The 12,581-nt window shown below is 36.5% G+C and overlaps 1 protein-coding gene across 1 annotated transcript in view; it reads left to right on the top strand.

The window, feature by feature from the left end:
* LOC149085652 (uncharacterized) overlaps positions 1–2,960 on the top strand; it is a 66,247-nt gene extending 63,287 nt beyond the window's left edge. The window contains exon 2 of the mRNA XM_089232458.1: positions 337–2,960. Within this exon, the coding sequence (XP_089088584.1) occupies positions 463–2,406 (1,944 nt within the window). The 5' untranslated portion in view covers positions 337–462 and the 3' untranslated portion in view covers positions 2,407–2,960. The remainder of the gene's footprint in view (positions 1–336) is intronic.
* The last annotated feature ends 9,621 nt before the right edge of the window (positions 2,961–12,581 follow it).

Below are 12,581 nucleotides of genomic sequence, written 5' to 3' on the forward strand. Positions count from 1 at the left end.
ATACAAATTTAAATAAAACCCAACTTGTTAATTCGAAGTCTAAAGTTACCGGAATATATTTTTTTGGAATTTTATCCAATTTTAATATATATTCCCGTCCCTATAAAATGACTACAAATTGCACAACTTAATCATCAACATTTACATAGGATAATAATTATCAATTATTAAAATTTTATTATCAGTTACGAAACAGTTTCTCAAATTATAATAATTTATTAATTATAATATAATATATAATGTGACGATACGTCACATATATAATATATATATATGTGACGATGCAGGATCGACATTTCGTCAAAAAAAATGTTATATTCAAGTCTATTTTTACAGATTTTCTTGGTGATAAACCTGCGGGAACCATCGACTCTACTCTACTGTACACTTCTGGGAGGAAAAAATACTCGTCATGCCGTCTCTGGGTTTTTCTCCGCCATCTCCTCCCGATACAAGAGCCGTATGACGTCACCATTCGATTCGGAACGTAGCCGCCAAACCACCCCTCCCCAAGAATGGTCTCGTCTCGCAGCCGTCTCTGGGTTTTTCTCCGCCATCTCCTCCCGATACAAGAGCCGTATGACGTCACCATTCGATTCGGAACGTAGCCGCCAAACCACCCCTCCCCGAGAGTGGTCTCGTCTCGCAACTACTGCTGCCACCTGGATTTCGCTGTCGAAGTGGGCGTTTCACCGCTTGTATTTAAGTGTCGCTACCCATGGACTTTCACGATGCAGGATCGACATTTCGTCAAAAAAAATGTTATATTCAAGTCTATTTTTACAGATTTTCTTGGTGATAAACCTGCGGGAACCATCGACTCTACTCTACTGTACACTTCTGGGAGGAAAAAATACTCGTCATGCCGTCTCTGGGTTTTTCTCCGCCATCTCCTCCCGATACAAGAGCCGTATGACGTCACCATTCGATTCGGAACGTAGCCGCCAAACCACCCCTCCCCAAGAATGGTCTCGTCTCGCAGCCGTCTCTGGGTTTTTCTCCGCCATCTCCTCCCGATACAAGAGCCGTATGACGTCACCATTCGATTCGGAACGTAGCCGCCAAACCACCCCTCCCCGAGAGTGGTCTCGTCTCGCAACTACTGCTGCCACCTGGATTTCGCTGTCGAAGTGGGCGTTTCACCGCTTGTATTTAAGTGTCGCTACCCATGGACTTTCACGATGCAGGATCGACATTTCGTCAAAAAAAATGTTATATTCAAGTCTATTTTTACAGGTTAGTTCGCTTCACATTTTCATACCAACTTATTTAATCTTTATAAATTTAATATTCTTTGTGTCGATCCTGCATCCGACGTTTAAAATTATTATGTACTGTGTGTTTCTATTTTTTGCTCAACCATCAATTTTTTACTTAAAATATATGTGTGCTTTAAAGAAAAACCCTTTTCGCTCCGGTCCTTGTTACCACCATTCAAAATTGCTCCATTCAAAACCTCTTCCCTTTTTCCCTCTTGTCCTTTTTACCCACTTGGCTAGCTTGCTTCTACTGGCGGGAGATATCGAATCCAACCCTGGGCCTAGGGTCAGCCACTCCCCAACACGCTCTCAAAATAGATCAAATCCTTCATCTGAATCTTCGACTCTTTCGGATAACTCATCCATTCTCCGTAATATTCAAGACACCCAAGTAGCCATTCTTGACAAACTTACCCTCCTCACCCAAAAACAGGACTCATTCAGTCATCAGCTAAGTGATCTATCCCACCGTCTTAGTGCAGTTGAGGAAAAACTTTCCCCAGTAGAGGAACTCCAAAGCCAAGTCTACGACCTCTCCTCTAATCTCTCTGAACTCCAATCCTCCCTTACCAATAAAGTCATCGATCTTGAGGATCGTTCTCGACGGGATAACTTGATTTTCCGAAACATTCCTGAAGAATCTGACTTCGAGTCCTCCTCCACCCTCGAATCCAAAATCATCCAATGCTGTTCTGATCACCTTGACGTAAATATTACACCTAGTGAGATAGACCGCTGTCACAGATTAGGTTCCAAAAAGACCCACGGATCCAGACTTACCATAATAAAATTCAACAAATTTAAAATAAAAAGTGAGATTCTAAAAAATGCCTCGAAACTTAAAAACAGCAACATATCTATCTCAGAAGATTTCTCTTTCGATACACGCAAGCTTCGTGGTCAAATTTGGAGAGCCAGTCAAAAATACCGTGACGAAGGCATTAAAGTAAAACTTATCCACAATTTTGCACTCATAAATAATACCAAATATGTCTGGGATCCCGATATTAATGATATCCGCCCCATCTTCCCCGCTCATACTGCTTCGAACCTTTCTATGCCCTCCCTCTCCTCCCATATTTCCTCGGTACCCCCTTTAGGCTACTCCCCCCGAGCAACCCTTCCGTCTACACAACCTCCAAATTAAAAAATACCTACCAGTTGGGAACTATTAACACTCGCAGCCTGAAAAACAAAACTGATTTTCTAGAATCATTCTTACTCATCCATAATCCCCATTTTCTTGGTGTTACAGAGTCATGGCTAAATAATACAATCTCTAATTCCGAAATTTTGCCACCCGATTACAATGCTTTTCGAAAGGATAGAAACTCTCGGGGGGGCGGGGTCTTACTTATTTTCAAAAAATCTATCCCTTTAACTGAAATTCTATTAGATTCCGAACTCGAAATTGTTGGAGCCGAATGGCTTCAACCCAACTGTCCCCCACTTGCCATCTTTTCTGTCTATTTCCCTCCCTCTCCTGATTTCCACCTTTTTGAACAACTGGAAATTATTCTTGAAAAATTTTATAAAACACATTCTATTCTTATCTCCGGAGACTGGAATCTTCCCGGCATTGACTGGAAAAATATGGAATCCCTGTCCGGCAATCACGGAATTAATAACAAAGTCCTAGATATCTTCCTTAAATTTAACTTGGTCCAATCCATTTTTGAACCCACAAGAACCACCCTCTACTCCAGCTCTACCTTAGATCTCATTGCTACCTCCAATCGAATTTCAGTCCTTTCCACCTCCATCTTTGAGGGTTGCTCCGACCATAATATCCCACTCATTAACTTTTCCCTCCGCCACTCTATCCCATCCTACAAACTCGCCCCTAAACGTAATTTCAACAAGGCAAATTATCCACTTATGCAAAATATTTTTCGCTCTCACTTCAATGATTTCTTATCCATATCCTCTTCTAACAATATCCACACCCTCTGGACCTCTTTTAAATGTATTATAGACAAATGCTTAACTACAGTTCCAATTAAAAATGTTTCTCCTAAGTCTTTTTTTAATCCATGGATCACCAGAGATATTATTCATTTAAAGAGGAAAATCCGCCGAATCGCCTTCAAATATAAAACTAACAAATCCAATTCACTCAAATCCATAATTTCAGCCTCCACCCGAGACCTCAGAAACCTCATTTCCGTCCAAAAGTCCAGATACCTCTCTCATTCTCTACCCCATTACTTAAAAACCAATCCAACAAAATTCTGGAGTTATCTTAGACCTAAATCTGTTGGTCCCACTTCCCTGAGAAGTTCAAATAAATATACATTTTCTCCTTCAGAGATGGCTACCGAATTCAATTTAGCTTTCTGCTCGGTTTTCTCAATAGACCCCTCTCCTCCCCAATACTCTTTTTTTGATTCTATCCACAACTCACCCCCTATATCCTTCTCCAAACAAGGTATCCTAAAACTTTTGAAAAAACTGAAACCCCATTCTGTTGGCCCTGACGACATCCCAAATTCTATTCTTAAATTCTGTGCTGATGAAGTCGCCGACTATCTTTTAATCCTGTTCAATGTTTCACTAAATTCTGCTACCCTCCCGAACGACTGGAAAATCAATAAAATTATTCCTATCCACAAAACGGGTTCACTTTCCAATCCCCTTAACTTCAGGCCAATAGCAATCACTTCCTCCTGCTGTAAAATCTTCGAGCATATTGTAGCAAAAGAAATCCGTATCCACTTAGACTCCATCAGCTTCTTTTTCCCCAACCAACACGGCTTTAGACAATCTCTCTCTACTACCTCTCAACTGGCCCTCTTCATCCACGACCTCTCTGAAGCCATTGATAAAAACCTACAAACTGATGTCGTATTCCTAGATTTCTCTAAAGCCTTTGATAAAGTTCCCCACGATAAACTTCTTCTCAAACTCTCCCGCCTTGGCCTTAACGTTCAATTACTTAATTGGGTGGAGGCTTTCCTAAAACACCGTAAACAGTTTGTTCATTTTAATGATCATAACTCGTCATCCGCCTCCGTAAAGTCTGGGACCCCTCAAGGATCGGTCCTCTCCCCGTTACTTTTCCTAATTTATATCAATGACCTTCCTCAATCCCTCAACTGCACCACTAGACTTTTTGCTGATGACTGTGTAATTTACCGTATCATTCTCCATCAATCTGATCAAGAACTTCTCCAACATAACCTGGCTTCCATCGCCGACTGGTGTTCCGTATGGCAAATGCCAATGAATATCTCAAAAACGGTTCACATGAAAGTTACCCGTAAACTTCTTCCTCTTGAATACTCCTACTCCATCAATCATTTACCGTTATCCCAAGTTTCACATATCAAATACCTTGGTGTCATTATTTCAGCCGACCTACGTTGGAACAAACACATCGACTACATTTACCAGAAGTGTCTTAACAAACTTTTCTTCCTCCGCCGCAATCTTAAACACTCTACTCGGGATATCAGACTTCTCTGTTACCAAACTTATATATCCCCCGTCCTCTCCTACGCCGCTGAAATCTGGGACCCTTACACCTCCAGTAATATAGACAAACTTGAATCTATTCAAAATAAATCCGCCCGATTTGTTCACGACTGCTGGTCATCTTTCATTTCTGTGTCCGAACTTAAAAATGAACTTCATCTCCTCCCTCTCTCTACTCTTCGTTTCATCTCTCGATTAACATTGCTTTATAAAATTTTCCATGGTCAGTTCAACATGGATACTTCTGGTATCTTAGCCAAACCATCCTACATCTCTAGAAGACTCGACCATTCCCTTAAAATAAAACCTATTTTTGCTTCCACTGACTGCTTTAAATACAGCTTCTTTCCTCATACCATTGGTGAATGGAACAAACTCCCAAGCTCTATTGTTGAATCTCCCTCTATCACTAGTTTTTTATCCAACATCAAACAATATCTTTGTCATTCTCAATCGCATCCTCTTGTATAGGCCCAAGGGCCAACAATATTGTATAAATAAATAAATAAATAAATAAATAAATAATTGATCTTCAGCTGCTGCATTATTCCCCCTGTTCTGGAATCAGTATCACAACAGAATTTCTTGACAACGCACAAACCCTGCTTTACAGAAACAGTTCACGATCATCCGTTATGAAAACAGCTTCCCAAATTTTGCTTAGCATTTTATGCTATCAACGAAATATACTTGGAATAACGTATCACAATCTGAACTTTCCGATACTTTCTATACTCTTTAAGACGACAAAATATTCATATTTCGAATGGTAAATTTTGATTATATGTTTAAATAGCATGATCGGTAGTAAGTAGTACACAATCTCGATGCGCTCCAGTTGAACAATGTTAAAATGGGCATTAAATTATCGAAGCAGAAGTAGAGGAAAACAGAATTTTCAAATTCTTATTAGCCTTTAAAAATTTGTTGTTCAAAAACTTGATCAAGAAAACAAGCAAAGCCTGGGTTCTTGTAGAATTTTTTGTAAACCAAATTTGCTCACACAAATATCATGATTTTTGTTCCCCCAAATTATCCGAAAAATTCGAAAAAATTTCGAATTGAAAAATAAATGTTAACATTAAATTAGGTAGAAAACTGAAGGGGGGGTTTGTAAAAGATTGAATTATCCAAAATTCGAATTAACCAAGTTCTACTGTATAACCCCCTCTTTCCCTGTCTAAAGACTGTCCTCTGCTGTTGTCTTTTATATTATTATCATACTTTGTTTTGAATTTTTTATTGACTGGCCACTCTGATCATACCGATGATCCCACGTATGGAATCTGTCATGTACTTGGTATAACTTTTAAATATATAAATCAAAATATCTTGAAAGCAGAAATAAACATTGAGGTCTTAAAATGATCAATGACTCCAAAAGATTACGTCTCTAAACATAAAACCCTTTACCTTTGAACGGTTTAGAATGCATAACTTTCATGCAGGTGATTCGTTGAGGCATGTCTCAAATAACGAAATCCCAATGCGATAAAACCTGACCACCCCACCGTTAGAAAAGGCTGTCGACAAGGCAGACAATGCGCATGAGGGATATTAGAACACGAATACCATCTGCGTAAAAATTACGTAAAAAGAACAGGAAGAAGACGAAAAATATTCATCCAAATACAAATAGATATAGAAATATTCATCAAGTGTCTAAAACCAAGAAAACGTTGTTTCAAAAAAGTTTCTGTTACATCGCCTCAAAAATAATGAGAACTTCATCTGCTCCAATAAGTACACAATTAGCAATAGAAATACAGATTACAATATCTTTTACACGACCAAAAATACAGTGATTTGAAATAAATGATTAAATAAATAAATCATATTAAATATATATACTGTCGACGCTCGTTATAGCGAATCCCGCCCCCCCCCCGTCCCATAGAAAATGGACGTTACATTGGAAGGTAGTTGTATCGGAAAGAAAAACAAGTAGGATATTCGTTATATGAAAATATCTGAGACTTGTCCTACCGGTCATTGGAATGGAATGGTCGTTGCAACATGTGGTCGTTATAACGAGCGCTGAGTGTATATATATATATATATAGTAAAATATATAAATGTGTGTGAAAGTATGTATGTATGTTTGTTCTTAATACAAATCTACAATTGTAGACCGATCGTCGCCAAATTTTGCATATATACCAAATAGGACCGGGATTGAATCGCAGGCTACTATAAAAGTTCATCAGACCTGAGCAAATGCCCGAAATGGACGAAAAAACGTCGGGCAAAAAATTGTTCCTGGGCTCCAACAGTCACTTTTGGAATGTCTACTTTTGTTATCGTGGTTCCCTAAGAATGCGTATCAGACATGCACATTGCACATGCCTTTACAATGGTTGGTCACTCCTTTAATAATGCCAGTATTATGTATGATACTTCATTCTTTTTATTCCTTTATAATGGTTTGTAATTTTTTCAATCCTCCCATTAATTGAAGAAAACCCGAGAAGCGCCGGGTATTATAGCTAGTAGTAAAATATATCTAATAAATAAAACACCTGTTGCTGAAGGAAAAAAAAAGAAAAATCATATAGGCCTGCCGGGAGGACCTGCTTTAGGACCTTGGGGTTACATAGTCCAAGGGTGGACAAATTCCAGTCGCCAGGTGACTATAGCAGCTAAACACTTGGTATTGGCGCCTAAAATTTTCTTTGTGCAGTTACAGAACATTGACGAACATTGATTATAAGTGAATTTATATGTGCAATCTATATGTAATATTTTATTCATTATTCTGAGGATATTTAATAAAATTTCCAGACACACCCATCCTCCAGGAACGCTTCGATATCTCAATGAGATGGGAAGCGGGGTGTGTTTGGTTTTCAAAGGTCAAAAGTTACAGAATTGCAGGTTAAGAGCAGTACAAAATGTTTGGAATTTATAACAGCCTATCTATCAATATGAAAGCGGGTCACTATGCCCTGAAAAAGTAAAAAAAGTTTGTCTTCTGGTCAAAATGCTTTTGGCGCCTAATTTTTTTTGCGATTCGTTCAGCTTTCACATAGTGTTTGCGCATTATAAATTTGCATCTTGTGATTTGTTTAAATTAAAAAAAGCGAATAAAATCATCAGCTAGCACAGACAATTTGGCCAATGAATTTTCGATTCCCTTGAAGTTTTAGAGAATGCTCAAGATTTGTTTTGGAACCTTTGACTAGAACAAAAATCAATATAAATGATATAAATAATGTCGGGAGAAAACCCCATATAAATATTGTTTTCATAACATAAACACAGCAACCCAATGACTAAAAAAACAAAAACAAGAAGAGATCTGAGCAATTCATTCAATTCATTTTATGCTAAACGCATTGGTTCTCCATAACGAGAAAACAAAGTAATTTGAGGAAAAATTAATTTTATTCTTCTCTGAAAATTTTTTTTCACAAAAAAAACCCCATTGAAACATCGATAAAAATTAGTCTTTCTTTCATCTCATATATTTATCAGATGTTCTGCCATCTTTGAGCTTATCTAGCTTGTTGAGAATGAATTAAGTTAAAACAAAAACTTTAGGTGAAGCATCATTCCGATAAAATAAGTAATTTTAACTAGGAAATTTTCGAAGAAAGTTTCCAAAGACGAGGGATCGATACTCAAATTGAAGTGAAGAAGGAGAGAGAGAGAGAGAGAGAGAGTTTGTGCTTCTTGATCAAGAGCCCAGACATGGTAATTTCCGTTCGAAGAAAGACATCGGCTCTCATTTACATCCTTCAAGTGTTAAATCGCGCGTAGTGTACTTGACAGATATATAGGAGTTTACAGCTAACGTTAGAGTTTGCTCGACATTGAGAGAAGAAAGTTTGTAAACACATTATCGGGGTTGACTGAGGATGAAGTTTTAGAGAATGCTCCAGAGTTGTTTTGATACCTTTGAGCAATTTCCTGTAAATACTCCTGTGTGTGCATTCGTGGATCAAAATAATGCTTCCGAGCGTAAGAAGCAAAACACAAATACGATGTGATTCTCTGCTCGTCGGTCTATTTAAAAAGGACCTGTGACAGTAAATTCGTAATTTTCTCTGGGTGTAATATATATATCGTGTATTTTAGTAATTTATTTCTTTCTCATTTATCAATGAGAAAGAAATAAATTACTAAAATACACGATATATATATTGATATATTTATATACAAGATATACAAGATATTTATAAATTGATGTGAGGCAGCTGAATACGAGGAAAAACATTCTCGGGTTTTGGATGGTGAATTTTTGCTCGGCTAAGATACATGAAATAAATGGGCTTCCTGGATCGTCTCTACATGGTGTAATGGCCGATGCGCTTGCCAGTATGCAAGAAATTTTGGGTTCGATTCCGGTGGAGAGAAATGACACTTTTTCCCTGTTCACCTCGGCATAATATGCAGAAAGCCTGTTGATTTCATTCGTAACACTTTTGTTCAGCTTTTCTTTTATATTTACATATGAAGTTGAATAGTACTAGTTTCATTTTTCTCACTAGATCACGGAAAATACAATGTTTGATTTGTTTCTACCGATATTGAAATTTTCACGGAATGCGAAATTATCTCATTTCTGGAGAATATATATATAATTTATATATCCTCTCATACCCCATTTTTAACGGTTTTTAATCGTTTCGAATGGTTTTTAACGATTCTTTGTTCAAGGTAGGACCTGAAGTAAACATATTTGTACCAAAGTCAATAAATAGTCCTGGAAGAGATTAATTAAACGGTTAATTAATTAATTAATTTCTTAAATAGCTTTTGACATAATGAACACAAATGAATAGGAAAAAAAATTAATAAGCAGTTTTGACTGAGGTTTGAAGATGATATGAACGTATAAAATTATTTGTAACTTATTGCAAACATTTGTATTTTGCTCTTGGAATAAATTGAGTTTTTAATAATTTTAAATTTGACATTTAAATAGTTATTTTTTTGAGCTAATAATTTTTTTATTAGTTACTGACACGTATAAAAAACCTGGAAAGTCATTAAAAAAAATATTTTTACTAGCATTGCTTATAGCATGTCTTAACCCTACAGTGCATACTGTTGCCAATCGGAAACATCTACTTTAAATGTTTCTGTTCCCCGTTGCTCATTGACAACTTCATGTTTGAGACATGAAGTTGTCTCAAAAAAATGATACATCTTTCATTTTCATTCGAAAATGAAAGATGCCTCATTTTTTTGATGGGTCAGAAGACCCACTTTTCATTTTCATTCGAAGGCCATTAATAGATGGCAGTGAAACTCCTCAATTAAAAAAAGAAATGTAAATCTTCTGTAACCAGTCAAAAAAGAAAATCATGCACTTTAAGTCGGAAATGATTTATTTGCATTTTGTTTTCTTACGTTGAAGTTCGCAACCCAATTTTTTTTCTGTCTATAGTTTGAATCACAAAGAAGGTAGTTATGTATTTGGAAAGTAATAATATATATACTTCAATACATTTATTTTATAAGCGATTTTACGTCGTTTAAAAAATTAGGCGCCAAAAGCATTTTGACCAGAAGAAAAACTTTTTTTACTTTTTCAGGGCATAGTGACCCGCTTTCATATTGGTAGATAGGCTGTTATAAATTCCAAACATTTTGTAGTGCTCTTAGCCTGCAATTCTGAAACTGCACAAAGAAAATTTTAGGCGCCAATACCAAGTGTTTAGCTGCTATAGTCACCTGGCGACTGGAATTTGTCCACCCTCGGACTATGTAATCCCAAAGTCCTAAAGCAGGTCCTCGATTTTATGTCCTCTTTGAGACCTTGTATAAGGAACACAATTCGGAATAGATTGTTTTTAAATATTTTTCCCGGCTTTCCATAGGTTTCATTAATTATGGAAAAAATTATCAGCTCAAAATAAAAAAGGCATGCATTGTAGGGTAAAAGCGTACGTACAGAGGACCTAAAACGTATTGAAGTAATATTATATTCCAAACAGACAGCTACCTTCTTTGTGATTCAAACTATAGTAAGATGGATATTCGGTTGAAAACTTCAAGGTAAAAAATAAAAAATAAATGCAAGCAAAATACTTTAACAAATTAGCGAAAACACAACCACGCACGCTCTGCAACAAACGGAGTTGTTAATTTGGACAATTACCAGGAAATTCAAAACTTGAAAAGAAAATTACCTCAGCTTATATATATATATGTGCAAAGGTGATTCTGAATTTTTATCTTCAAACTGAGTGCGGTAATGAACGTTTAAAGCAAATCTACGCATTTAAAAGATAAATATTTTATTACCACATGTTCTAAAAAACTCAAGATTCATGATGCTGGTGAAAATGAATATTCAGAATTTTTAGAAGATTGAGAACTGGGCTACATGGTAGCTGATTATACGTCACACCCTCCTCCGAATAAGCCATTTCAAACTTGGATCTATGTTAGTTTTGGCATAGATGTGCCCGTTCAAAATCAGCTTCGAATTTGGAAGTGTAGTCAATAAAACTGCTCAATACAGCTGTTATGCTGTGTGTCATTAAATGAATAAAAAATTTTAAAATTTTAAATGCGTATGATATAAGATTTCTTATGTAAAGCGTTGACTTTTCAGCTAGAGTGAATGTGTACTATGTGGCTGTAATCGTTATAATGCGATCCTTAAAAAGATTGGAAAAGTAATTAGGGAAAATTGCTACCCAGTTTGAACTTTTTCTTTTGAAGTTTGACACTGAAGATTTGGGATTGACTCGATTGAAGAAAATCTAAAATAATTGAGACAAAAGAAAAATAATAATAACTGTTATTATTATATAAAATAAATAAAATAAACAAAAAAGTTGAGCTTTTTCGAAACATATTATTCGAAAACTTAACTATTTATGCTTTTCTTCCAAATGTAATCAAATTCCAACATAGTATTAGGGGTGTATCTTGATATTTCATGGCTGATCTAAATTAACCCCTTTACGATCATGGACGAAATATTGCGTCCAGACGCTGGTGGAAGAAATCCAATCCAGTTCTCTTTTTTTTCTATCCTCTCTGCTTGTTATTGTGAAGCTTTATTGTAAACCTATGAACCGAAGTTTTTTTTTTTTAATCTTTGTTCTTACATTCTGCTATTATAAATGATTTTACCCTAACTTATAATGTATCTTTCTACAAAAAACATGTAAGAGAGAAAGATAATAGGTAGAGTGAAGATGAAAGAAAAATCTAAACTATAATCTTTCTCTCTCTCTCTCTTATCTACTATATTGTTTTCCCCCCCTTCCATTTATTTTTTCTTTCTTTCATACTTTTTACCCCTTCTTCCTTTTCTCGAATGTGAGAACAAGGTTATCAATTTTACCGCCGATACGGCACATAGAGTCATCCAAATTTGTTGCCAAAAGTCTGTATGTGAAGGGGAATTAATCATATGTGGTGAACACCTGTGAAATGAGACAACAAAATCGTAATTAATAGGCTATTTGCTATAGGCGGTTATTACCATCGACACGGTACTTCTTCCGACAACAACGAGGGCAACCGTTTTCGTTACTGTGGGTCCGTCAAGACGGGCTCCAACAATCATGCCCCTATCGAAATCTGTGAGGAAAGTAATAACAGTTTTAACACCCCAATATACTATTTTGCCTCCGAACGCTATCACTGCTATGACTAGAACGATGTATGCACATTCTTGCCCGCTAGGTGGAACTCTCCCACACTAGAAGGTGAGACTGTTGTCTCATTTCACAGGTGTCCATATTATTTTGTCCAATCCCTGTAGGTGCGTTTCAGCAGTGCGCAAGTTCTATGATGTCAAAGTAATGCGCTTTTTAGCATCTGGAATAATGACCCTAACTTCATAGCGTAATGTGCTTTTTCAGCTTCTCGATTTCTACTATG

Source organism: Pholcus phalangioides, unplaced genomic scaffold (genome assembly GCF_987345545.1).
Source record: "Pholcus phalangioides strain wild (caught in Gottingen) unplaced genomic scaffold, Ppha-v1.0 ptg000006l_1, whole genome shotgun sequence".
Classification (NCBI taxonomy): domain Eukaryota; kingdom Metazoa; phylum Arthropoda; class Arachnida; order Araneae; family Pholcidae; genus Pholcus; species Pholcus phalangioides.